The sequence below is a fragment of the Carassius carassius genome, chromosome 23 (assembly GCF_963082965.1).
Source record: "Carassius carassius chromosome 23, fCarCar2.1, whole genome shotgun sequence".
NCBI classification, from domain to species: Eukaryota; Metazoa; Chordata; class Actinopteri; order Cypriniformes; family Cyprinidae; genus Carassius; species Carassius carassius.
In genome coordinates this window covers 3,792,722-3,817,265 of record NC_081777.1, presented here as the reverse complement: position 1 = coordinate 3,817,265, position 24,544 = coordinate 3,792,722, and the positions used below count along the sequence as shown (strand labels likewise).

General features: G+C 42.8%; 1 protein-coding gene across 1 annotated transcript in view; it reads right to left on the bottom strand.

Annotated features, from left to right (window-relative positions):
* The window catches only part of LOC132101216 (delta and Notch-like epidermal growth factor-related receptor), a 40,450-nt gene extending 15,906 nt beyond the window's left edge, over positions 1-24,544 (bottom strand). Inside the window, exons 1-6 of the mRNA XM_059505976.1 lie at positions 24,130-24,544; positions 6,194-6,523; positions 6,008-6,102; positions 5,101-5,264; positions 3,218-3,366; positions 2,893-3,046 (exon numbers count right to left, since the gene is read on the bottom strand). Of these exons, the coding sequence (XP_059361959.1) occupies positions 2,893-3,046; positions 3,218-3,366; positions 5,101-5,264; positions 6,008-6,102; positions 6,194-6,523; positions 24,130-24,426 (1,189 nt within the window). The 5' untranslated portion in view covers positions 24,427-24,544. The remainder of the gene's footprint in view (positions 1-2,892; positions 3,047-3,217; positions 3,367-5,100; positions 5,265-6,007; positions 6,103-6,193; positions 6,524-24,129) is intronic.

Here is a 24,544-nt window from a genome sequence, read left to right as displayed (position 1 = left end):
ATGGTGAAGAAGCTGAGGCTGAGCCTTCTCAATCCTCCTACCCTGCGTATGTAGAGCTGTTGGAGTTTATGGATCTTGCCAAGGCAAAGTTGGACTTGCCATGAAAGTGCGCTAACAAGGTGACGCCGTGAGGCTGCCTCGATGAGCGTTCTTTCTGACCATAGCCCTCCAGCTCAGGTGAGCCTTCCATTTCTGCCTGATCTTCATACAGAGATCGAAAAGAAATTAAAGAGGCAGTTTTCTTCTCGCATCCATTGGTTTCGGCATTAGAGTTGTGCCGACATCGAGGCGATGTGCGAAAGCAGCTATGAGAGAATGCCCCATGTAGAAAGAGCTTTCTTTTTGCGGGGGAGACATCCTCTCTAAATCTCCCTCCTTGCCATCTAAACCCCTTCAAGAAATATATCTCGCTTAAATGGCAAGGCATAAGCAGCAGCAGGTCAGGCTGTTGCTTTATTACACACGATGGGGGTGCTTCAAGCATATCAGACTGATTTGCTAGGAGACCTGGATAGAGGCAAGGGCCTTTTTCCTGATCAGGTAGCCGAGCTGCGCCGCACCACGGATCTCTCTCCATGCTACCAAGCAGGCCGCCTCCGCCATGGGCAGGACTATGGCGGCCATGGTGGTAGCGGAGAGACATCTGTGAATGAACCTGGCAGACATCGGGAAGAAAGAAAAGGCTTTCTTCTCAATGCTCAGGTTTCGCCTTCTGAACCTTTTTGTATTTTCGTTAAGACGGTGATCAAGAAGTTCAGTGAGACGAAGGCGCGCTCCACTGCTTTCAGATCCTTCATTCCATGAAGGTCCAGGTCTGATCCCGAACAACATAGGGGTCCTGGCCTGTCTCGATCTGAGGATCAAAGACAGGCACAGAAAGCTAGTGTTGCTACTCGCGCTCCTCCCCCACCTGCGGGCAGGGGTAAGAGGAATCGTGGGTCACAAAGAGGTAAGCAGAACCTAAGGGATGTGATCCAGACAAGGCAGCGTTCTTGTCCAAATCAGATCAATACCTAGGTATCAACTCATTCCCTTTGGGAATTTTTAACTTCTGCTCTTATCCTCCTTCCTAATTCCCCTGTAAGAGACACTGCGTCCTTTAGCTCCCTGCCATGCTTCAGACACAAGCTTCAGACGAAGAAGTGAATGATGTGTTCTCCCGGTGCCTGTTTATAGTCACGGCGGCAGTGATGTCAGAGGCTGTCGCCGGCCAACTCGTTGTTGTTTTTTCAATGTATGCTTCAGACAGGGGTCACGATGAGGTGTTCCCCATAGCATCTCCTAGAGGACACAGTGTCTCGTTCCCTACTCAGGGAACCATGGTTACATTCGTAACCTGAGATGATTTTTAGAAATCTTGGCCAGCTGAAAAGTATGAACATGATAAGTATGAGCATGTACAGCACTCAATACTTAGTTGGGGCTCCTTTTGCCTGAATTACTGCAGCAATACAGCGTGGCATGGAGTCGATCAGTCTGTGGCACTGCTCAGGTGTTATGAGAGCCCAGGTTGCTCTGATAGTTGACTTCAGCTCACCTGCATTGTTGGGTCTGGCACATCACATCTTCCTCTTCCCAATACCCCATAGATTTTCTATGGGGTTAAGGTCAGGCGAGTTGGCTGGCCAGTTAAGAACAGGGATTCCATGGTCCTTAAACCAGGTACCGGTAGCTTTGGCACTGGGTGCAGGTGGCAAGTCCTGTTGGAAAATGAAATCTGCATCTCCATAAAGTCGGTCAGCAGCAGGAAGCATGAAGTGCTCTAAAACTCCCTGGTATATGGCTGCGTTGACCTTGGACCTCAGAAAACACAGTGGACCAACACCAGCAGATGACATGGCACCCCAAGCCATCACTGACTGTGGAAACTTTACACTGGACCTCAAGCAACGTGGATTGTGTGTCTCTCCTCTCTTCCTCCAGACTCTGGGACCTTGATTTTCAAAGGAAATGCAAAATTGACTTTCATCAGAGAACATAACTTTGGATCACTCAGCAGCAGTTCAGTTCTTTTTTAAGCGAAACGCTTCTGACGCTGTCTGTTGTTCAACAGTGGCTTGACACAAGGAATGTGACAGCTGAAACCAATGTCTTGCATACGTCTGTGTGTAGTGGTTCTTGAAGCACTGACTCCAGCTGCAGTCCACTCTTTGTGAATCTCCCCCACATTTTTGAATGGGTTTTGTTTCACAATCCTCTCCAGGGTGCAGTTATCCCTATTGCTTGTACACTTTTTTTGTACCACATCTTTTCCTTCCCTTTGCCTCTCTATGTGCTTGGACACAGAGCTCTGTGAACAGCCAGCCTCTTTTGCAATGACCTTTTGTGTCTTGCCCTCCTTGTGCAGGGCGTCAATGGTCGTCTTTTGGACAACTGTCAAGTCAGCAGTCTTCTCCATGATTGTGTAGCCTACAGAACTAGACTGAGAGACCATTTAAAGGCCTTTGCAGGTGTTTTGAGTTAATTAGCTGATTAGAGTGTGGTACCAGGTGTCTTCAGTATTGAACCTTTTTACAATATTCACATTTTCTGAGATACTGAATTTGGGATTTTCCTTAGTTGTCAGTTATAATCATCAAAATTAAAAAAGAAATAAACATTTGTAATACGTATCAGTCTGTGTGTAATGAATGAATATAATATAATATAATTATTATTTTTTTGAATGGAATAAGTTAAATAAATCAACTTTTTGATGATATTCTAATTATATGACCAGCACCTGTAACTCTCAGATGAATAGGGATATGCAAATGTGATATTCCAGTCAAAAAACAAATAATGCTAATGCTAATAACTAAGATCAAAACCCTGTTAATCCTATCATAGTTATTCAGCCATGTCCTGACACAGTTTCCTGAGAATCCCTCAAACACACATAAGCTCACACACCTGGCTGGCAGGTACAGGAGTAGTTTTGTCCTTCATCTCTCTGTTTGAGGTCAGCACAGGTGCCGTTGTTTTCGCAGGGCTTCAGGTGACAGGCATCAAACTCCTCACAGAAGATCCCAGAATACCCATCATCACACTGGCAGTAAAACGTGTCCTGTGATTCACATTTAAGCACACATCATCAAATCTTCACAGAAACCCCATAACCATAACTATTATATCAACACTTTGAAAAGCACAGGTCCAGGGTTGTAATGCTTGTAAAGTTCTTCAAAAAGAGAAAATATGAGAAGAAATAACACTTATTATGATCTGAGATCATTACCACAGAGGACTGGGTGATGCATTTTCCTTTCCCAGAGCATTGTGGGTCGCTGAAGCCACTGCCGGGCTCCACACAGTTATTGGTTTTTACATTGAGATGCAGCCTCAAAGTGACCTCTGGACCAGAGGGTGCACCAACATGCAGCACACCTAGAGAGAGACAAAAATAAATCCACAATTGTAATAAAGAGTTACCCTTTTCCCAAAGCAAATCCATGTCATAAAATTGTAATAATATTTTTTACTCAACTATAAACCTACAAAATTTCCTTTTAGGCTCAGGACCTGATATTTTATAACATCTGCTATGACAACAACAGCGTCTTCTTTCTCCCTCTCAGACATAAATAGACATGTGCACACAAACACACACACACACACACACACACACACACACACACACACACACACACACACACAAACACATAGCAATGCCTCAAGGACAGACATTGTTTGGCTCACAGAACCAGACAGGGTCAAATAAAAGACTCATCAATGTGTCTGGAAAAACTCTGAATTGCAAACAAGTTGGAAACAGACATTATGCTCAAGGATGTTTCAAAGGCTAAGTCCCAATTTGAAGCTTGGAATTTCTCATACTGTGTGTGTGTGTGTGTGTGTGTGTATGTATGTATATATATATATATATATATATATATATATATATATATATATATATATAGTATAAGGAATTACTTGATTTAAAAATTGGGATATATATATTTACACTCACTGGCCACTTTATTAGGTACACCTGTTCAACTGCTTGGTAACACAAATTGTTAATCAGCCAATCACATGGCAGCAACTCAGTTTACTTAGGCATCTAGATGTGGTGAAGACTTGCTGAAGTTCAAAACGAGCATCAGAACGGGGAAGAAAGGGGATTTAAGTGACTTTGAACGTGGAATGGTAGTTGGTGCCTGACGGGCTGGTCTGAGTATTTCAAAAACTACTGATCTACTGGGATTTTCACACACAACCATCTCTAGAGTTTACAGAGAAAGGTCAGAAAAAGAGAAAATATTCAGTGAGGGGCATTTGTGTGGACATAAATGTCATGTTGATGTCAGAGGTCAGAAGAGAATGGGCAGACTGGTTAGAGATAATAGAAATTCATCAGTAACTCAAATAACCACTTGTTACAATCAAGGTAAGCAGAATACCATCTCTGAATGGACAACACATTGAACCCTGAAGCAGATGGGCTGCAGCAGCAGAAGACCACACCGGGTGCTGCTCCTGTCAGCTAGAAACAGGAAATGGAGGCTACAATTCACACAGACTCACCAAAATTGGACAATAGAAGTTTGGGAAAACATTGCCTGGTCTGATGAGTCTCTATTTCTGCTGCAACATTCAGATGGTAGAGTCAGTATTTGGCATAAAGAACATGAAAGCATGGATCCTTCCTGCCTTGTCTCAACGGTTCATGCTGCTGCTGGTGGTGTAATGGTGTGGGGGATATTTTATTGGCACACTCTGGGCCCCTTAGTACCAATTGAGCATCATTTAAATGCCACAGCCTACCTGAGTATTGATGCTGACCATGTCCATCCCTTTATGACTACAGTGTACCCATCTTCTGATGGCTACTTCCAGCAGGATTAACCAAATCACAAAGCTCAGATCATCTCAGACTGGTTTCTTGAACATGACAAAGAGTTCACTTTACTCAAATGGCCTCCACAGTCCCCAGATCTCAATCCAATAGAGCAGCTTTGGGATGTGGTGGAACGGGAGATTTGCATCATGGATGTGCAGCCAACAAATCTACAGCAACTGCATAATGCTATCATGTCAATATGGACCAAAATCTCTGATATTTATTTATATAATCCTCCATGTTGCAGGCAAATACATATGTTTGAAAAACACACTTACTGATGAAGTAGTTTTGTCCAAAGGGCAGGGACTGGTCAGGGAGCACCAGGCCATCTAAGCTCTGCTGAAACCACATGATTGTACCATCTGCAACAGAGCACTGCTCATAACCAGCCTCTCCTACACGCCACAGCACAGCGGAGCCACTCACATTACCCACCAACCTACACACACACACACACACACACACACACACACACACACACACACACACACACACACACAGATCTCATCAAAATCAGTCACATGCCAGTATGTCAATGAACTAAAGTCAGAAAAAATTATATAGCAAACTGTACAATGGGAACAACGATAAGAACAAGATAAGCTTGGACTTTTATTCTTCCATAAATGTGAGAGCCTAATGTATATTGTATAATTTTCTGAAATTTACTATATTAAAGCTTTTTAAATAATTCATATGATCAAAAATATAGATTTATCTGTCATTATTGGCCAAAAATCATATGAAAAGTACTTTGAAATTATATGGTAAAATTGTCAGTGTATTTCAAGAGTGTGGCTGTGTGTTTTAAATATATAATGGATGTAAAATAATAATCTATGTATTTGATATTGTAATATTTAATTGTTTGTTTTATTACATTTTATATATATATATAAAGTATTTGGAAATGATATGGTAAGATTGTCAATGTACTCCAAAAGCATGACTGTGGTTTAAATGCATACTTTAATTATATAATTAAATTAATACAATTAAACATATAATCTATACAACTGATTAATAAAAATAAAAAAAGTACAATTATTTTTATTATGTTTTATTTTGCAATAGTTAATGGCTAGAAATATCCATATATGCTACAAAAAACTGAAAGCCCCCAACTCTCTTATTTTAATAAATATCTTTCCAAGAAAAATAGGACATGAGAAAGTTTCTTACTTCACAGCTGTTTCCTCGGCAACCTCCATGGAAACGGTCATCATTCCTGCAGACTCACCTCCGGCGGTACTCACACATTCGGCTTCATCAGTAATCTTCAACACACACCCGCACAAAATAAGCTACATACAGGAGGAACCCAGCTGTCATGACACATCGGGCTCACACAAACGCACACCTGCTCACCTGCTGTTCCTCCCACAGTATCTCCACCACTTTCTGAGCCGGTTTGGGTCTCCATGGCTCCAGGGTGGGCGGAGCTTGAGTGGTGGTGGGGACTGTGGTTGGCTGGAACACTTGAGTGGTGGTCGCAGGTGTGGCAGGCGTGGCATGTTCCGGCACGAGGCTCTCGGCGAGGTCCCAGGTGGACTCGGACAGGTCAAAGGTCAAGGTAGGCAGGTCACACTGAACCCCACTGTAACCCTCGCTGCACTCGCACGCAAACCCATCCCCCTCGGTGTCCTGGCTACAGTTGCCATGGAGACAGGGGCTGCTGGCGCATGGATCTGCAAAAAACTGCACCCGATAAAAACAACAAGTATGAGAGATGAAAACTGCATCATATTATCAAACATTTTAAATTGCTCCAGTCGCACAAAACAGCAGCAAACGATCCAGCTTTTATTTCAGGCAAACATCTATCGACTAACAATCACATGGCCTGAAGACTGAGAACTGAGAGCAATTAATATACTGAAAGTACAGACGAGCGCTGTTATAAAAATGAACAATAGCAATAGAAAATCTACAGTGCTAATTCTTTTATCTTACAATTATGTCGTGATATTGATCCAATTACTCTAATTACTGTATGCTCCATTTCCTTTGGCAGGGACATGCCTTCTTCCCAAGAGATAAAGTAGGACTTATATGTGCTGGCATTACATAAGTAATCGAACATAAAATGCTTCTGCTGGAAAATAGATGATATTAAGGATAATCAACAACATATGGCCGCTGAGTTAAAATAGCTTCTCCTTATATACAAGAACTTCTCTGTAGTACTGAATCAATTGAATCATCATTATCAGGCCCAACATAACAAAAACATGTTTGTAATTACTGTAACATTTACAAACCATCATTCATTGAGAAAAAAAAACATGCCTGTGGCAAAATTAAATTGCATGTTTTGTGTCACATTAAAAGTGACAATAAAAACATGTTTAGGTTTATCTGAGACAGGTAGAAGTGAATCTGGCAATGTTTTATTACAATGTTGTATGTATTCTGAAATTAAATTCGTTGAGTGGTGCTAAATGGTTAATGCTCTTATGCATTTGAAATTCTACATTAAACCTGATCTTAAAATAGTGTCAACAAGAGCAAACCTGAGATAAAAACTCATTTGCTGATGCAACCATGACATGTTAGCTTGCATAAACAAGTCTTTGTGTTCTTTTATTGTGATTCACAGAACTTGTACCCGAGTGCTTTGTATCACAAGGCTAATGCTGTACCAGGTGCGCTAACAAGCAAGTTTACTACATTAGAAAAGCCTTACAAATGGAGCTGGATATGCAACACAGATGCCAAAATGTTTCAGTTTACAAAACATGCACTATGGTAAAACTGCACAAAAATATGTCTTTATTAATCAATAATCTGCCAACATGATTTGTGTGAAAAGGAATGAACCTTTATGTTGTTTTACTGCTACTAGTGATCATTTCAGGAACTGCAGTGAAATGCACGTAGATGTAGAGGTCTGTAGAGTGATGTTTTCCTATGAGCCTTGGTTGAAAATTCATCAACTGTAAACATTTATGGTGGAAATAAAGTGTAACTAAGCCCTTTTATGCTGCAGAGAATTTGAGATGTTATGTCCTTCTTCACATCTGTCCTTGAGCCCTGTTATTAAGCTAATCAACTCAAATGTGAAAATCACAGAGGCACATCTGAAGTGCACTACAGTACTTCTGCTGCACGTGTTGAGGGCTACATGTCTCACCAGCCACAATTATGTTTTCACAGCAGATGAAAAACATAAATATAAAAAGTGACATACTGTGTTTTTAAATGTTTTTAAATTAATCTGCAGTGTCACTTTTCATCAAGTCCACCTGAGCTTTAACACCTGCAGCAGTTGATTCATTATAATTATTATTAATTTTTTATATGTATAAACAAGTAAAGATACATATCAATCAATATTAAGCATTCAATTATTGTCAATACTAGCAATTTTAGTTTAAGACATGAAATTATACATCTGTGTTCATAACAAATTCAGATTTATTTAAAAATTATGATATTTTAAAAAAGGAAGCAAAAATAGTGTGGGGAGAAGAAAAGGTCATGGGTGAGGAAAAGACCTTCAAAGTGTGAAGCAATGGATGAAGCGTTTACAGTATCAAACTCTCACAATTCCCAACTAAAGATATCTCACCAGACCTGCTCTCACCGACATTAACACATCCCTGACCTTTGACTTCTTCAATCTGATTTGAACAGAGAGCCTCCTCTAATGTGAAGAGCTGTGGACTGGTTTCAACCCAAGATATTTATCCAATAGAGACAATGTTTAATTTTCTTTCACTGCGACTGAAGAGAGTATTTCAAAAACCTTTCAAAAGCCCAAAAGGTTAGCTACACGTCATCTTGCAGCAAAGATCATCACTTATTCTCTTTCCCTATTTTTAAAGGTCAAATTGCTTCTAAATCTTGCTGAAATGTCTCCTTGGACATGAATAACAACTCATGGTCACAAACTTGAAAAGGGTGAGCACTTTTCTACTTAAATGTTTTTTTTTAAGAATATGCATAAGACTTTTTATTTTTATAACCAGTCATTAGTAGCACGGGTATGATATATAATATTCAACAATACATTGTATGGGTCAAAATGATAAATGTATCTTTTATGCCAAAAATCATTAGGATATTAAGTAAAGATCATGTTTCAAAAATGTAATTTTTGATTAGTAGTATGAATTGGTAAGAACTTCATTTTAAAGGCATTTTTAATATTTGAATTTTTTGCACCCTCAGATTCCAGATTTTCAAATAAATATAGTAATATAGTTGCATCTCTATGCATATATCTTGGCCAAATATTGTCATATTCTAACAAACCATACATCAATGGAAAGCTGATTTATCTAGCTTTCAGATAATGTATAAATCAAAAATGTAAAAAAAAATTGTCCAGGGTCACATTTTATGTACTGTATAATCATTTTCTTTTCTTAACAGTTTTAATTCATTTTAAATCCAAATGTAAACAATTTTAAAAGTTTTTAAATTCCTTGTTTTTATTGCTGGGATTGTTATCTTTTAATGATTGTTTTAATTATTTTATGTAAAGTACTTTTAATATCCATTGTGTATGAAATGTGCCTTGCCTTGCCTAGAATTTATTAATTTTTTTGAAAATGCATGGTTCTCCACATTTATTCCACATTCCAGTGTTTTCAAAGTGTAATCACTAAATATCTTTAAAATCAGGATTGGTCCATGATTTGGTCTCAAGCCGTGTGACACATTTATAGGTGGGACATTATTTGGAGAGAAATGTGAGTGAGGTTGGAGCATCTTGCACATGTGACACTTGTATTGTTGTTTATGGACAGGTAATTATGTATTTGTGCAGTGCCTGTTGAACTGGACAGCTTGGCACTTTCTCAAAGCATAATCACAAATCCACTCAAAAAGAACAATGTGTAGGTGTGCACGTGTTTGTGTGTTCAGGAAAGAGCACAGAAAGAACAAAATATTTCTAACACACACACACAAACACAGCTTGAAAACGTACTCGGTAACTAAACGTAACCTCGGTTCTCTCTAGAAGAGCGAACAAGTACTGCGTCTTAGCTAAGACGCTACGGGAAAAGTCTCTTTTCACGAAATACTGAAGCAAAAAATTATCCTTAATTTTGTATTTTTGTAAAGCGCATTTGCAGCAGTACACAGCCATAGGCGAGACGGCTCGTTCGCTCATTGGCTTGTTCTGCGGCAACTGCACAGCCTATCGAGCTTCGCGCCCTTCTTGCCACTTCCCGCCGAAACGGGTGTGGCCCAACCTATAAAAGGAGCTCGAAAAGGCTGACTCACCTGATTTATTTCATCGCCGAAGCGAACCAGAGTGAATCGTACGCACGGCAGAGAACGCAGTACTCGTTCGCTCTTCTAGAGAGAACCGAGATTACATTTAGTAACCGAGTACGTTCTCTTATGAGAGCTCTCTCGTACTGCGTCTTAGCTAAGACGCTACGGGAACCCAATGTAAAACGCTGTGCGCGCAGGGATCACACACCAATAAACCTGAAGCAACGCCCAGGATTTACAGTGCACAGTCACCTGAGGGACTCAAAGAGAGTCCAGGACAGAAAGGGGGAAAAGCCCTCCGTCCCATATCTAGCAGCATCCGTAGATGCGGCAATATGACATCACACAGCCGAGGCAAGGCCTGACCAATGTGGCAATGCGGGTCTTACGCAATACTGCCCATATAACAGTCGGCAGCGCATAGCGCTCGTGAACTCAGAATTCCCCTCAGGGCCCTGATTCGACTATACCGACAGCAGCCTTGCTTGCAAGGCTGGAACCTCCAGGTTATAGAACCTGATATATGTAGACGGCGAGGCCCAACCTGCCGCCATACATATATCCTGCAAGGAGATCCCAGTAGACCATGCCCACGACGAGGCGACGCCTCTTGTGGAGTGTGCTCTGACGCCCAACGGGCACTGAAGGCCCCTGGAAGCGTAAGCTAACGCTATGGCGTCAACTATCCATCTGGATAGAGTCTGTCTCGAAACAGCCATTCCCTTGGAACGTCCACCGAACGAGACAAACAGCTGCTCCGTCTGCCGAAAGGCAGCAGAGCGAGACACATAAGCTCTTAAAACCCTGACAGGGCAAAGAAGACTCGAGTCTCCATCCTCCCCTGACACCGGCAGGGCAGACAGGGCAATAACCTGAGCCCGAAACGGTGTGTTGAGGGATTTCGGCACATAACCGTGCCTAGGTTTGAGTATGACTCTTGAGTCATTGGGCCCAAACTCCAAGCACGACTGGCTCACAGAGAGCGCGTGCAAATCACCCACACGCTTCACAGAAGCGAGAGCCAACAAGAATACTTGTCTTGAACGACAGATGCTGAAGGCTAACCGATTGGATAGGCTCAAAAGGGGGACCCTTCAAGGCCTCCAAAACCGCCGCGAGGTCCCACATAGGGACTGACGGAGGTCTGGGAGGATTCAGCCTCCTAGCTCCTCTGAGGAACCGGATGACTAAATCGTTCCTTCCTATTGACTGACCGGACGCCGTTTCAGAAAACGCCGCGATGGCCGCCACATAAACTTTGAGCGTGGATGGGGCTCTGCCCAGACATCGTGTCGACGGAGCTCTAGGCTGAGTGATGGTATTTAGCACTCCCACTGCGAGATCAGCGGGTAACCGTTGAGTGCCCACAAATGGAGGGACCACAACTCCGGTTGAGGGTGCCAAATCGAGCCCCTGGCCTGCGAGAGGAGGTCCCTCTTTAACGGTACCGGCCACGGGGCGACATCTGCGAACTGCATCAAATCTGGGAACCATGGTTGGTTCTTCCAAAGAGGTGCTACAAGCAGTATTGAACATCTCGTTTCTCTCACCCGTTCTATCACCTGCGGAAGGAGGGAGACGGGAGGGAACGCATAAAGCAGGCAGCACGGCCATCTCCGTGACAGCGCACTTTCGTTCTTGGAAAAGAACGCGGGGCAGTGAGCGTTTTCGTGGGACGCAAAGAGGTCCACCTCCGCCATGCCAAATCTCTCCCACAACAGCCGGACTGTTTGCGGGTGTAGAGACCATTCGCCCGTAGGAACATTGCCTCTGGACAGCCTGTCTGGACCCAGATTCTGCAGTCCAGGCACATGCACTGCTCTCAGCGAGCGCACGTTGCGCTGAGCCCAAACGAGGAGGCGTTCCGTCAGCCTGCACAGGTTTCGGGACCCGAGACCGCCCTGGCGATTTATGTAGGACACCACGGACCTGTTGTCCGAACGGACTACGACGTGGTGATCCTTGATATGGGGACAAAAGCGCGTCAGCGCATTCTTCACTGCCAGCATTTCTAGGCAGTTGATATGATGGAGCTTTTCCCGTTCTGACCATAGGCCAAAGGACGGTCTGCCTTCGAGCAGCGCTCCCTATCCCGAAGTGGAGGCGTCCGTCGACACCATTTTCACACTCGGGGAAGTCCCCAGGCTTACACCTGATCGGTACCAGCCGTTCGCTGTCCGAGGTGCTAGAGCCGCAACACAGCTCTGATCGACCTTGAAATGCAGCCGGCCAGACGCCCACGCTCTGCGCGGCACCCGAGCCTTCAGCCAGAACTGCAGGGGGCGCATGCAGAGCAGGCCCAGCCGCAGAACCGGAGATGCTGAGGCCATGAGACCCAGCATCTTTTGACAGTGTTTGAGCGACACGGTCGCGCCACAGCGGAAAGAACTCGCTGCACGCTGAATGCCCATCGCGCGCTGTGGTTACAGCCGCGCCGTCATGGAACACGAGTTCAGAACTATACCCAGAAACAGGATCGTCTGACTGGGGTTCAGCGAACTCTTCGCCCAATTGACACTGAGGCCAAGCTTCTCGAGGTGATCGAGTAAAATGGCCCTGTGGTCCACAAGCTCCACTCGTGATCGGGCCAGAACCAGCCAGTTGTCCAAATAATTCAGCACTCGTATGCCTCTGAGTCTGAGAGGAGCGAGCGCTGCATCCATGCACCTCGTAAACGTACGAGGAGCTACGGACAAGCCGAATGGCAGGATTGTAAACTGGTATGCCTGGCCCTCGAAGGCGAATCTCAAATATCGCCTGTGGTTTGACGCTATCTGTATTTGGAAATACGCGTCCTTCAGATCTATTGACATGAACCAGTCCCCTCTGCGAATCTGCGCGAGGAGCTTCCTGGTCGTGAGCATTTTGAAACTGCGTTTCATCAATGCCTTGTTCAGCTGTCTTAGATCCAGTATGGGCCTGAGACCCCCGTCTCTCTTGGGCACCAGAAAGTATCTGCTGTACAGCCCCCCCTCGCTTTGAGCTTGAGACACAGGCTCTACAGCCCCTTTGCTCAACAGTTTTGATATTTCGGCCCGAAGTATGTGTGCTACTTCTGTTTTGACCGTAGTTTCGACGCGTGCTGTAAAGCCCGGTGGGCGTCGAGAAAACTGTAGCGAGTAGCCTCTCTTTATAATGCCTAGCACCCAATCCGAAACCCCTGGAAGCGCTGACCATGCATCTGCATGAATGGCTAAGGGCTGGATGCGAAACACGCTCTGTTGACTGGGCAACGGCGGCGCTCGACTGTGCTGCGTATCTGAGGCGGGGAGTGCGCTGATCACAGCGGGCAGATCGCTCTTCCTCGACCCCGTTCCGGAACTTAACCGACTGGGGGGAGGCTGAGCAGGTCCCGTGGGACTCGATATATCTGCGAGTAACCGTGGGCTGCATGTGTGCACTTTTACCACTTTCAACTCGCTGTCTGCCTGTGCAGAATGTACGTGCACGGGCCTCGTTTTTACAGAAGCCCCGCGCCGTATGTGACATAGTGTATGTGGGCACTGAGGGGTGGGCACGTTTACTATGCAGTGTGCGCGACCGACTTGAGTCGACATTATGGGCGCAGGCCCTGTGTGCAGGGCTGTGCTTACATGTGGAGATGGGCACTGAGGAGTGGGCATCGTCACAACATTTATAGCACCATCCGCCGTGGCCGGAACACCAGAAAAAACACTCTTTTTGTGAAACATCTGGGTAGCCGTGATAACAGCTTTTGTGTGCAGGCAAGCGGGCACTCGTGCAGGCTTGCGCATTGCAGAAGACACTGAGGCAGTCACAACTCTTGGAACTGCAACAGCGGCGCGCTTGGGTGAGAGCTCGGCCACAGCGGAACTCGAACACCGGCGCTTTCCCAGCAATGCTAGGATGCTTTCGGGGCTTCTGGCTTCACCGCAATCCTCTGCCGCGGCTCCCGCGGCGCGGGGCGATGGCTTGAAGAGCGAGAACGGGGTCCCGAGCTGCGTTGCTGACGCTGTCGCGATGACGCAGCAGGTGGCGGTGGGCGTGACTGAGAGCTCTGTGGGGCCGGTCTAGAGCGGCTAGCTGCAGAACTGGAGCGCTTCGGCAAGAAGTGCTTGAACGCCTGCGAAGCTTTATGGTCCTCGGCGAATCTCTCCACAAACTCGTTGACGGAAGATCCGAAGAGGCCGGCAGGAGTTAGCGGCGCGTCAAGGAACGCAGCGCGCTCAGACTCCTTGATGTCAGAAAGCGTCAGCCACAAATGCCTCTCAGCCACCATAGCGGAAGCCATAACCCGTCCCATGGCCTGTGCAGCGGACTTAGTAGCGCGGAGGGAGAGATCCGAAGCACTCCTCAGATCCGCGAGACAGATTGCTTCAGGTCCCATCTCATCCAGCTTGCGGAGAAGATCGCCCTGGAAAATCTGTAGCGTAGCCATGGTGTGTAACGCAGACGCAGCCTGCCCAGCAGCAGAGAATATCCGTGCGAGCAGCGATGACGTCATGCGGCAGGCTTTGGATGGCAACGCCGCCTTAGTCCGCCGTCCAGCAGAGGGCGGGCAAAGGTGCGCTGCTATAGCCTGTTCCACCGGCGGAAGTGACAGGTAGCCTCTGTTCTTAGCACCGTCCAGTGTGGAGAATGCTGGCGAAACAGATGAGCGGATTCTCGCCGAGAATGGAGCGTCCCAAGCTTTCGCCACTTCTTCGTGAAGCTCAGGAAGAAAAGGGGCGTGCTTTGAGCTTGAGGGAGAGCGCTCATCCGGAAGATAGCTACCATCCAGCCGGGAACGTGAAGGGGGCACTGGTGCAGACCACTCGATGCCGAGGCTCGCCGCGGCCAGCGAGAGTACACGCATCAGCTCCTTATCGATATCCCCCCGTCTGCTGGGCCTCTGAGCAGCGGGCGCGAGATCCACGGAGCTCGCCCAACCCTCACTGCCCGAAGCAAGCAGAGAGCACGTGTCTTCTTCCTCCGACGCGGGCCTGAGATCCACTTCCTCAGATGACGCGTCGGCAAGCAGCGGACGCTGAGCATCGGGAAGTGATGCAGGGGAGGCCGGCGAAGCGGAGGGAACCGGCGAGCTCGGCCGAGCTGGAGGCGGTTCTGGTAGGCGCTGCGAGCAGCGCTTCTTACGGCGCTGCGGCGCAGCGGATGATGCAGGCTTCGAGAAGGATGCCAGGCGAGTCCTCAGAGTCACCATAGGCATTAACTCGCAATGAGGGCATCCGCCGTCAGCGAGCGCGAGCGCTGCATGGTCCTCACCCAGACAGGAGACGCAGATGACGTGACGATCTCCTTCGCTGAGCAGGGCTCTGCACGAGCCGCACGAGGGCATCTTAAAAAAAACGCAGCTCTTTTGTGAATGTGCATCGCAGGGCGAACACACACACAGGAAATAAAAGAATAAGGATGTAAAGGATATGGGCGCCGGATAGCGCAGCAGGAACGGCAGTGGAAGGCGGCGATGCCAGCGGCTTCAGGATGGCTCGTCCTGCTGATATGCTCTTCCAGACGGCGCTTGCTTCCTCGTGATCCAGCGATGCGTGAGCTTTGCTGAAGAGATGAAAAATCAGGTGAGTCAGCCTTTTCGAGCTCCTTTTATAGGTTGGGCCACACCCGTTTCGGCGGGAAGTGGCAAGAAGGATAGCGCAGCAGGAACGGCAGTGGAAGGCGGCGATGCCAGCGGCTTCAGGATGGCTCGTCCTGCTGATATGCTCTTCCAGACGGCGCTTGCTTCCTCGTGATCCAGCGATGCGTGAGCTTCGCTGAAGAGACGAAAAATCAGGTGAGTCAGCCTTTTCGAGCTCCTTTTATAGGTTGGGCCACACCCGTTTCGGTGGGAAGTGGCAAGAAGGGCGCGAAGCGTCTTTATTGGTCTGATGTTGCATCAGCCTGCGCTCGATAGGCTGTGCAGTTGCCGCAGAACAAGCCAATGAGCGAACGAGCCGTCTCGCCTATGGCTGTGTACTGCTGCAAATGCGCTTTACAAAAATACAAAATTAAGGATAATTTTTTGCTTCAGTATTTCGTGAAAAGAGACTTTTCCCGTAGCGTCTTAGCTAAGACGCAGTACGAGAGAGCTCTCGTAAGAGAACCCACTGCCATTCCCACTGACTATTAATAGAGAAAGTGAGAGAGAGTGCGTGTGACAGCTCATGTCTCATCATTCAACTGTATAATGATTTTGAATGAATGAATTCTCCAGTTTTCTTTGAGAAAAGGGATAGTTTTCATTTATGAAAGTGTCTTTCAAGCAACGTTTGCACTCATACTTTATGAATATCATCAAAGGCCAGGAATGAAATGGAAATGAAAGTGTGATTGGCTCATAACCACTAAACATCAGAGGATGGCCTGAATGAATATTAACCAGCCTGCAGACGGAGGACACAGTTAACAGGGAAATACAAATACTTGGAGTTGCATCAGAAAAAATAAAAGTTGTTTATAGCAGCACGGGCCACAAAGGATTCATGTTTACTTACATTAAAGGTTGAACGAAATGAGATTCAACTCATTAGCGCTATCTGATGCAGAAGTGGAAAATCTTTCTCTGGGGTCTTAATGCAGAAGGCAGTTTTATTCAATGTCATGGCTACATAATAACACACAAAGATGCACTCAAAGCCAGACATCACTGGCAGTGACATTTATTAATGCAGCACGTTCTGAAAGGCAGGTAGAAAGAGCAGATGTGCCACCAATTAACCAGCCAGATGAGGCCAAATCAGTGCAGAAGAGCTGCCGAATTACAGATTCTTTAGAAAAATTGACTTGTGTTTCTAAATGAGGCAAGACTAAATAGGCAAGATCAATTTTCCCCATTCAACATCATTATAACAAATACCTACTTTCCCAGAAGCTCTAAGAATGTGATGTTCGTCTTAACGTACCGGTAATGCATGGTGTTGGATCTAAATTCTGTTGAATTAGACTTGGCATCTGTTTAATAGGATTTTCTTGAAACTACTCATGTTGAACATTAGGAAGTAAGACTTAAAGTCAGAATTGTGGGATATATATATATATATATATATATATATATATATATATATATATATATATATATATATATATTTTGAGAACAAGAAAAAAAAACAGCAATTCACAATTGCGAGATATAAACGTGTAGTTATGACTTTTTTCAAAATTGTGACATATAAACTCGAAATTACTAGTTATGAAGTCCAATTCTGAGTGAAAAAAGTTTATATCGCACAATTCTGACTTTAACTTGCAATTACTTTAATATTAATATTAGCAATAATATATAAACTCCAAATTCAGAGGAAAAAAGTTAGAATTGTGAGTTTATATATTGCAATTCGGACTTTATACCACACATTTGCGACTATATATCATGCAGTTCTGAAAAAAAAAATGAAGATGTTTATCAGAATGTCTAGGGTGTGCTCTGAGTGGTAATGTGTGCTGTGCAATATGGAGCTCCGCACATGAGATTCAGGAAAAAAATTATTGCGTGCACAATATAATATTTCGTTCTTTGTTTTACTAAATTGTATGCACGACACAATTTGTTCCCTCGTTTTACTAAATCACACAATTACTAAATTGTGGCCATGTTTTAGTTGAATCAAATCGAGTGAACGAATTATTATACTGTGCCATGCACACAATTTATTTAAACCGATGCAATGAGTTGGTAATTTGTGCGTACAACTTAGTAAAATGAGGGAACTAATTATTATGCTGTGTGCACGATTTACAATTTTCCCCCTGCATGTCATGTGCGGAGCTCCATCGTTAAGCTCCAAAAGCATCTTAAAAGTACTTAATTTGACTTGTCCACATAATTTCAAATCATCGCTGAAACAAATTTTAAATATCATTCTAATTTGTGCACTTTTAAATGTAGTGCTTCAAGATCATGTTCCTCAAACGAAGCTATCATATGACTTTAGAAACACATTTTTCCTGTGTTTTTAGTGCACTTTCTTTGAATGGAAAAGAGCAGTGTGCATTAATCTCTCCTAAATATCTCCCTTTGTGTTTCCCAGAAGAAATAAAGTCATGTAGGTTTGGAACAACATGAAAAACATCTATCTATCTATCTATCTATCTATCTATCTATCTATCTATCTATCTATCTATCTATCTATCTATCTATCTATCTATCTATCTATCTATCTATCTATCTATCTATCTATCTATCTATCTATCTTTTCACCCCTTCCATTCTCATTTTAATCATTTATTCTACCCACAAATCCCTACTTTAATGAGACTCCCTCTCTTACATGCTTACAAGTCTCCATACAGCTAGTGTGAGTCTTCAATTTTTCAAAGACAAAAGCAATTGGTCAGTCCAGCTCTCTCTTTAATATTAATGAATTCCCCTTGCTGCTTAACAAGCTGGAATCAAAGCCAAAAGACCAAAGAGAAAAAAAAATAAAAAAAAAAAATAAAAACATGACGACCCTTAAAATAAGCATCCCTGGAGATATGACCAGCAAACAGATCTACGGTTTAGTATGCATCCACCTACTGTACTAAAAAAGTGACTGTTCAAATCCAAAACCACATACATCCTTCTCCTTCTAAACACGAGTTCTCAGAAAGGACAGGTGACTCATACACAATCACTTTGCGTCAGATGCTGGTTAAGAGGTCAAGTGAGCTCCTCAAGGGCAAAAAGGCTACTAACTTATATCAAATCATTCCAAAACATCCCTTTCTCAGAGTTCACAAAAAGTAATTTAATAAAAAACATGTGATTCTGCTGCATCACATACATCCAGTCACATCAGCAGCAGTTAATGAAGTTCAGAAAAATGGCTGTCTCATTACAGGGCAACTGAAGAACACCAGCCTTGCCTGGAGAAATGGAACACTGAGTGACATCACAATGACGTCAAGCCTTGTCGACCAATCATGGTGAATCTTGTCAGTGCATAAACCAATCACGCAGCAGCATCCTTTCTAACTGCATTGGGGGAGATGTAAAGGAGCAGTATGACGTTGCAGGACACAGGTTTAGATGCAAGCTTTAACTAAGGTTGAGGAAAGGACAGGACACTCTGGATACACACAGAAACCATGCAGAGAGATGCATGAGATGCAACCACACACAATGTCTTAACTTCATGAGTGCCACCTGTTGTCCAGTGAATGTACATGCGCACGCAGTGAGACAGCTCTTCTGTGGATCCCTGCTCTGGGTCCAGCAAAGCTTTGGTGTTATTTAGGTCAGAAGCCCTAACTGTGTCTAGCTGTGCTACCCACATTCAGGCTTTGTTCCCAGTAGTGTATTAAGTCTGATGTGCGACTACAGCCAATAAACAACAAATCTATGGTTAAAACCCTTTCCCTAAGGGAATTTAAGCATATCTATGAGCTGCAAAATAAATAAATAAAATTTAGCATTATATTCAGTGCTTTCAAGTGAATAATCCGATATATCGCATCCGAAAGAAAAGTGTTTGTTTACCATATCATATATGTGTATGTACAGTACTGTGTATGTTTATTATGTATATATAAAGAACCACACATACAGCATATATTTTGAATGTGTTTTCGTGCATATATTCATATTCATATAAATGATATAACATAAATATATTAAATATATAAACATTCAGTAACATATTTTCTTAAATATATACATATGTGCGTGTGTGTGTATATATATATATATACATAATAAATATACACAGTACACAAACAATTTATGTAAACAAAAACTTTTATTTTAGATGTATAAGATCACGTTTAGTCGTTTGACAGAACTAGTTAAATATATATATATATATATATATATATATATATATATATATAGATAGATGCTGATCATATAATTAGAATATTATCAAAAATATAATTTATTCACTAATTCCATTCAAAAAGTGAAACTTGTATATTATATTAATTCATTACACACAGGCTGATATATTTCAAATGTTTATTTCTTTTAATTTTGATGATTATAACTGACAACTAAGGAAAATCCCAAATTCAGTATCTCAGAAAATTTGAATATAACTTAAGTTCAGCTCAGCTCTTCTGCATTCTTGGGTCTGGCATATCGCATCTTCCTCTTCCCAATACCCCATAGATTTTCTATGGGGTTAAGGTCAGGCGAGTTTGCTGGCCAATTAATAACAGTGATACAATGGTCCTTAATCAGGTACTGGAACCTTTGGCACTGGGTGCAGGTGCCAAGTCCTGTTGGAAAATGAAATCTGCATCTCCATAAAGTTGGTCAGCAGCAGGAAGCATGAAGTGCTCTAAAACTTCCTGGTGTACGGCTGCGTTGACCTTGGACCTCAGAAAACACAGTGAACCAACACCAGCAGATGTGTTGACCTTTACACTGGACCTCAAGCAACGTGGATTGTGTGCCTCGTTGTGACAGCTGAAACCCATGTCTTGCATACGTCTGTGCGTAGTGGTTCTTGAAGCACTGACTCCAGCTGCAGTCCACTCTTTGTGAATTTCCCCCACATTTTTAAATGGGTTTTGTTACACAATCCTCTCCAGGGTGCGGTTATCCCTATTGCTTGTACACTTTTTTCTACCATATCTTTTCCTTCCCTTGACCTCTCTATTAATGTGCTTGGACACAGAGCTCTGTGAACAGTCAGCCTCTTTTGCAATGACCTTTTGTGTCTTGCCCTCCTTGTGCAAGGTGTCAATGGTCGTCTTTTGGACAACTGTCAATTCAGCAGTCTTCTCCATGATTGTGTAGCCTACAGAACTAGACTGAGAGACCATTTTAAGGCCTATGCAGGTGTTTTGGGTTAATTAGCTGATTAGAGTGTGGCACCAGGTGTCTTCAATATTGAACCTTTTCACAATATTCTAATTTTCTGAGATACTGAATTTGGGATTTTCCTTAGTTATCAGTTATAATCATCAAAATTAAAAGAAATAAACATTTGAAATGTATCAGTCTGTGTGTAATGAATGAATATAATATACAAGTTTCACTTTTTTAATAGAATTAGTGAAATAAATCAACTTTTTGATTATATTATAATTTTATGACCAGCACCCAGAGGTGGAAAGTAACGAATTACATTTACTCGCGTTACTGTAATTGAGTAGCTTTTTTGTGTACTAATACTTTTTAAAGTAATTTTTTAAATCTGTAATTTTACTTTTACTTAAGTATATTTTGTTTGAAGTATTGTACTTTGCTACATTTTAAAACACATTAGTTACTGAGTAAAAAAAATAAAAATAAAAAAAGAAATGCTCCCTGGAAACTACGGCAGTAAATAATGGGCAGGAGGGCAAACTGGCGCTAAAATCACAAGAAAGATGCAGACGGACAAAACAGGCAATAGTGGTGCAGACACCGCTGAAAACGAAACCCCGTCATATTCTGAAGTTGAACTCGAAGGAAATGAAGTGAACCCCTGGCCATATGTATGCTCTATTATGCAGTGTAAGCTGTACTTGCCTAGGAAGACCAAACTAGCAGCTTATACAATCTCGACAAGACATCAACCCTTCGCAAGAATGTCGAGAATTGCATTGGTGGTTAAAATGAAGCTTTGACATTTTAGCATGAGGTTTTGCACAAATTATCCAAAAAGACAGTGGTGAGGAGTGTGCTATTTTTGTTTTAATGATGTGCGCGCGCATTTATAGTGCGTTCTTTCACTGTGTGATTCAGTCTCCTAAAATGCATTTAGAATGATCACAAAATTTATGATATAGGGGCAGAAAATTCACATATTTATATAATTTCATATATTAAATCAAAATCACACAAAGAATGCCATCTTTTCCTCCAAAAATCATCATGAATATATACATACATATATATAACAGTTCAGTAAACAAGTTAATTAAGAGACTTGCGTTTTAGACACCATATTGCCTTTTTTAGCTCTATTTCTACAACAGAAAATAATTCCAAACACAGCCACCAAAGCACAGTTTTGCGTCTCTGAGCAATGTGACAGTGTTTCGTTCATGAATGAATCAACCGTTTAAATGATTCGGTTCAATCGCAATGACTCACTTATTAACAGTGTCTTGCTTACACATACTGGCCATTTTAATTTCACATTTAAAGTATCTTTTGATTTTTTTTTAAATAATTAATTTCTTATAATTTCAAATGAGTATTCAACATTTTATGTCTTGTATATCAAAACATTATTCATGCATTTGTAACTGCAGGTTAAATGCATTCTTGTCCTATACATCTAAATGCCACTTCCAATGAATCTTCTGCATTTCCTCTGCATTAAAAGATGAGTTTGTTGATACTGATTTGCCTGGTAACAGCCCAAATGTTTTATTATTCAAAATAACTGATTCCTTTAATTAAAAACAACTAGTTTGAGATTAATAGACCTATCCCAGGGGTGTCAAACTCAGTTCCTGGAGGGCCGTAGCCCTGCAGAGTTTAGTTCTAACCCTGCTCCAGCACATATATCATGTAGTTTTCAAATAAACCTAAATGATTAGATTAGCTGGATCAGGTGTGTTTAATTAGGGTTTTATCTAAACTGTGCAGGACCGTGGCCCTCCAGGAACTGAGTTTGACACCCTTGGCCTGTCCCATTTTTGACTCCCTCCCACTGTTAAAATGTAACTAAGTAATTTTTACTCTGAGTAAAGTTCAAATGAGCTACTTTTTACTTTTACTTGAGTAGATTTTTAGACTGGTACTTTTACTTGTACTTAAGTAAAATTTCATTAATGTAATGGTACTTTTACTTGAGTAGAATATTTTTGTACTCTTTCCACCTCTGCCAGCACCTGTATATATAATTAGATTTTTGTTTGTTTGTTTTAGTTACATTTTTAGTCATTTTTGTAAATATGTCTATATAGTTTTCAGTCCTTTTATTTACTAGATTTAGTTTATGCAGTTTTGGTTATTTTAATACATCAGCTTAACTAAACAGAAATTAAAAAGTGTTATCTAAAAACAAAATAAGGTCAATTTTTGTAAAATATATTTTATTTTTATTTTATAGTCGTGGCCTAATGGTTAGAGAGTCTGACTCGTAATCCAAGGGTTGTGAGTTTGAGTCTTGGGCCGGCAGGAATTGTAGGTGGAGGGAGTGCATGTACAGTGCTCTCTCCACCCCTTAATACCACGACTGAGGTGCCCTTGAGCAAGGCACCGAATCCAAAACTGCTCCCTGGGCGCCGCAGCATAAGTGGCTGCCCACTGCTCTGGGTGTGTGTTCACTGCTCTGTGTGAGTGCACTTTGGATGGGTTAAAAGCAGAGCACGAATTCCGAGTATGGGTCACCATACTTGGCTGTATGTCACGTCACTATAGTAACTATTATGACTATTGCAGTTAAAATTAATATTGTTTGAGTTAACTATTTACACACAAACACATACACACACACACACACACACACACACACACACACACACACACACACATATATATATATAAACAATTTACTTTCTTTGGATACATCCAATTGTAGAATTTTCTTGCTTTCCGCATAAAATTAATATTTGGAAAGGTTTCTTTTTTTACTAAGTAGAAAAACAATCTTATGCAGAAAAATATTTTAATGATATTTTTCTGTGAAAACAATTTTGAAAGTAACTCATTTTTATTAGTATATTTATTATTATTATTTTAATGTAAATGTTTATTGGTTAAGTATATATTGTCCTGCAAAACAAGAAATATATCGATTAAAGATTTTATTATTTTTTTACTGATCCAGATTGGTCCATCATCACGCCACAAATGCTCCTAACTAGAGGTTGAAATAAAGCTTGCATCACCCATCACAGAAAGCCCCATAGTGGTTTCTTATAAAACAAAATGCATGCAAGGAGGTCAACGCTGGATACTTGCAATGTGAATCAAAATGGTGTCAGACTGAGAATGTTTTCTGCTGTGTTTGTGTAGCAATACACTACACATACCTCAGATACACATATCTAACTGCAAGACAAACATTAATGCTGTGATCTTTTCCTCTAACACACACACACACACACACACACTCAGAGCCGCCTCTCCTCTTCTCCTATCTGTTGCCACAGCAACACAGCACTCTCCATCACGTCTTACCGACAGCACATGAGCTTCTGCAGACTTTTGACAGAAATGCAATTATGATGGTTTATTGACACCGACGCGGCTCTGCTCTCACCTCACAGTTCTGTCCCATGAAGCCCTGCCCACAGATGCAGGTGTAAGCCCAGAAGTCAGTCTGCATCTGTGTGCTCGGACTCTCCTCCATCTCTCCCACTCGACTACAGACGCCTCCATTCAGACAGGGTCTGCCCTCGCAGGGGTCCGGCGGGGCGCTGGGGGAGTCGGTAGGGCCAGGGCTGGATGTCAGAGGGGTCCCGAGTCCATCCCTCACCCCGAGGATGAGGAGGAGAGGAAGTATGTAGCGCTGCATGAAGGCGGTGTAGATCTGGTTCTCTCTGCTCCTGCTCTGCATACGCTGCTGTGGAAGGCAGATCAATGGATTACAGTCGTTCGCTTGCGGCTGTGTGCGTGTGTGAGAGAGAGACAGAGGGAGCGGTTTACTGGACTGGAAGGTCTGAGCGTGTTTGAGG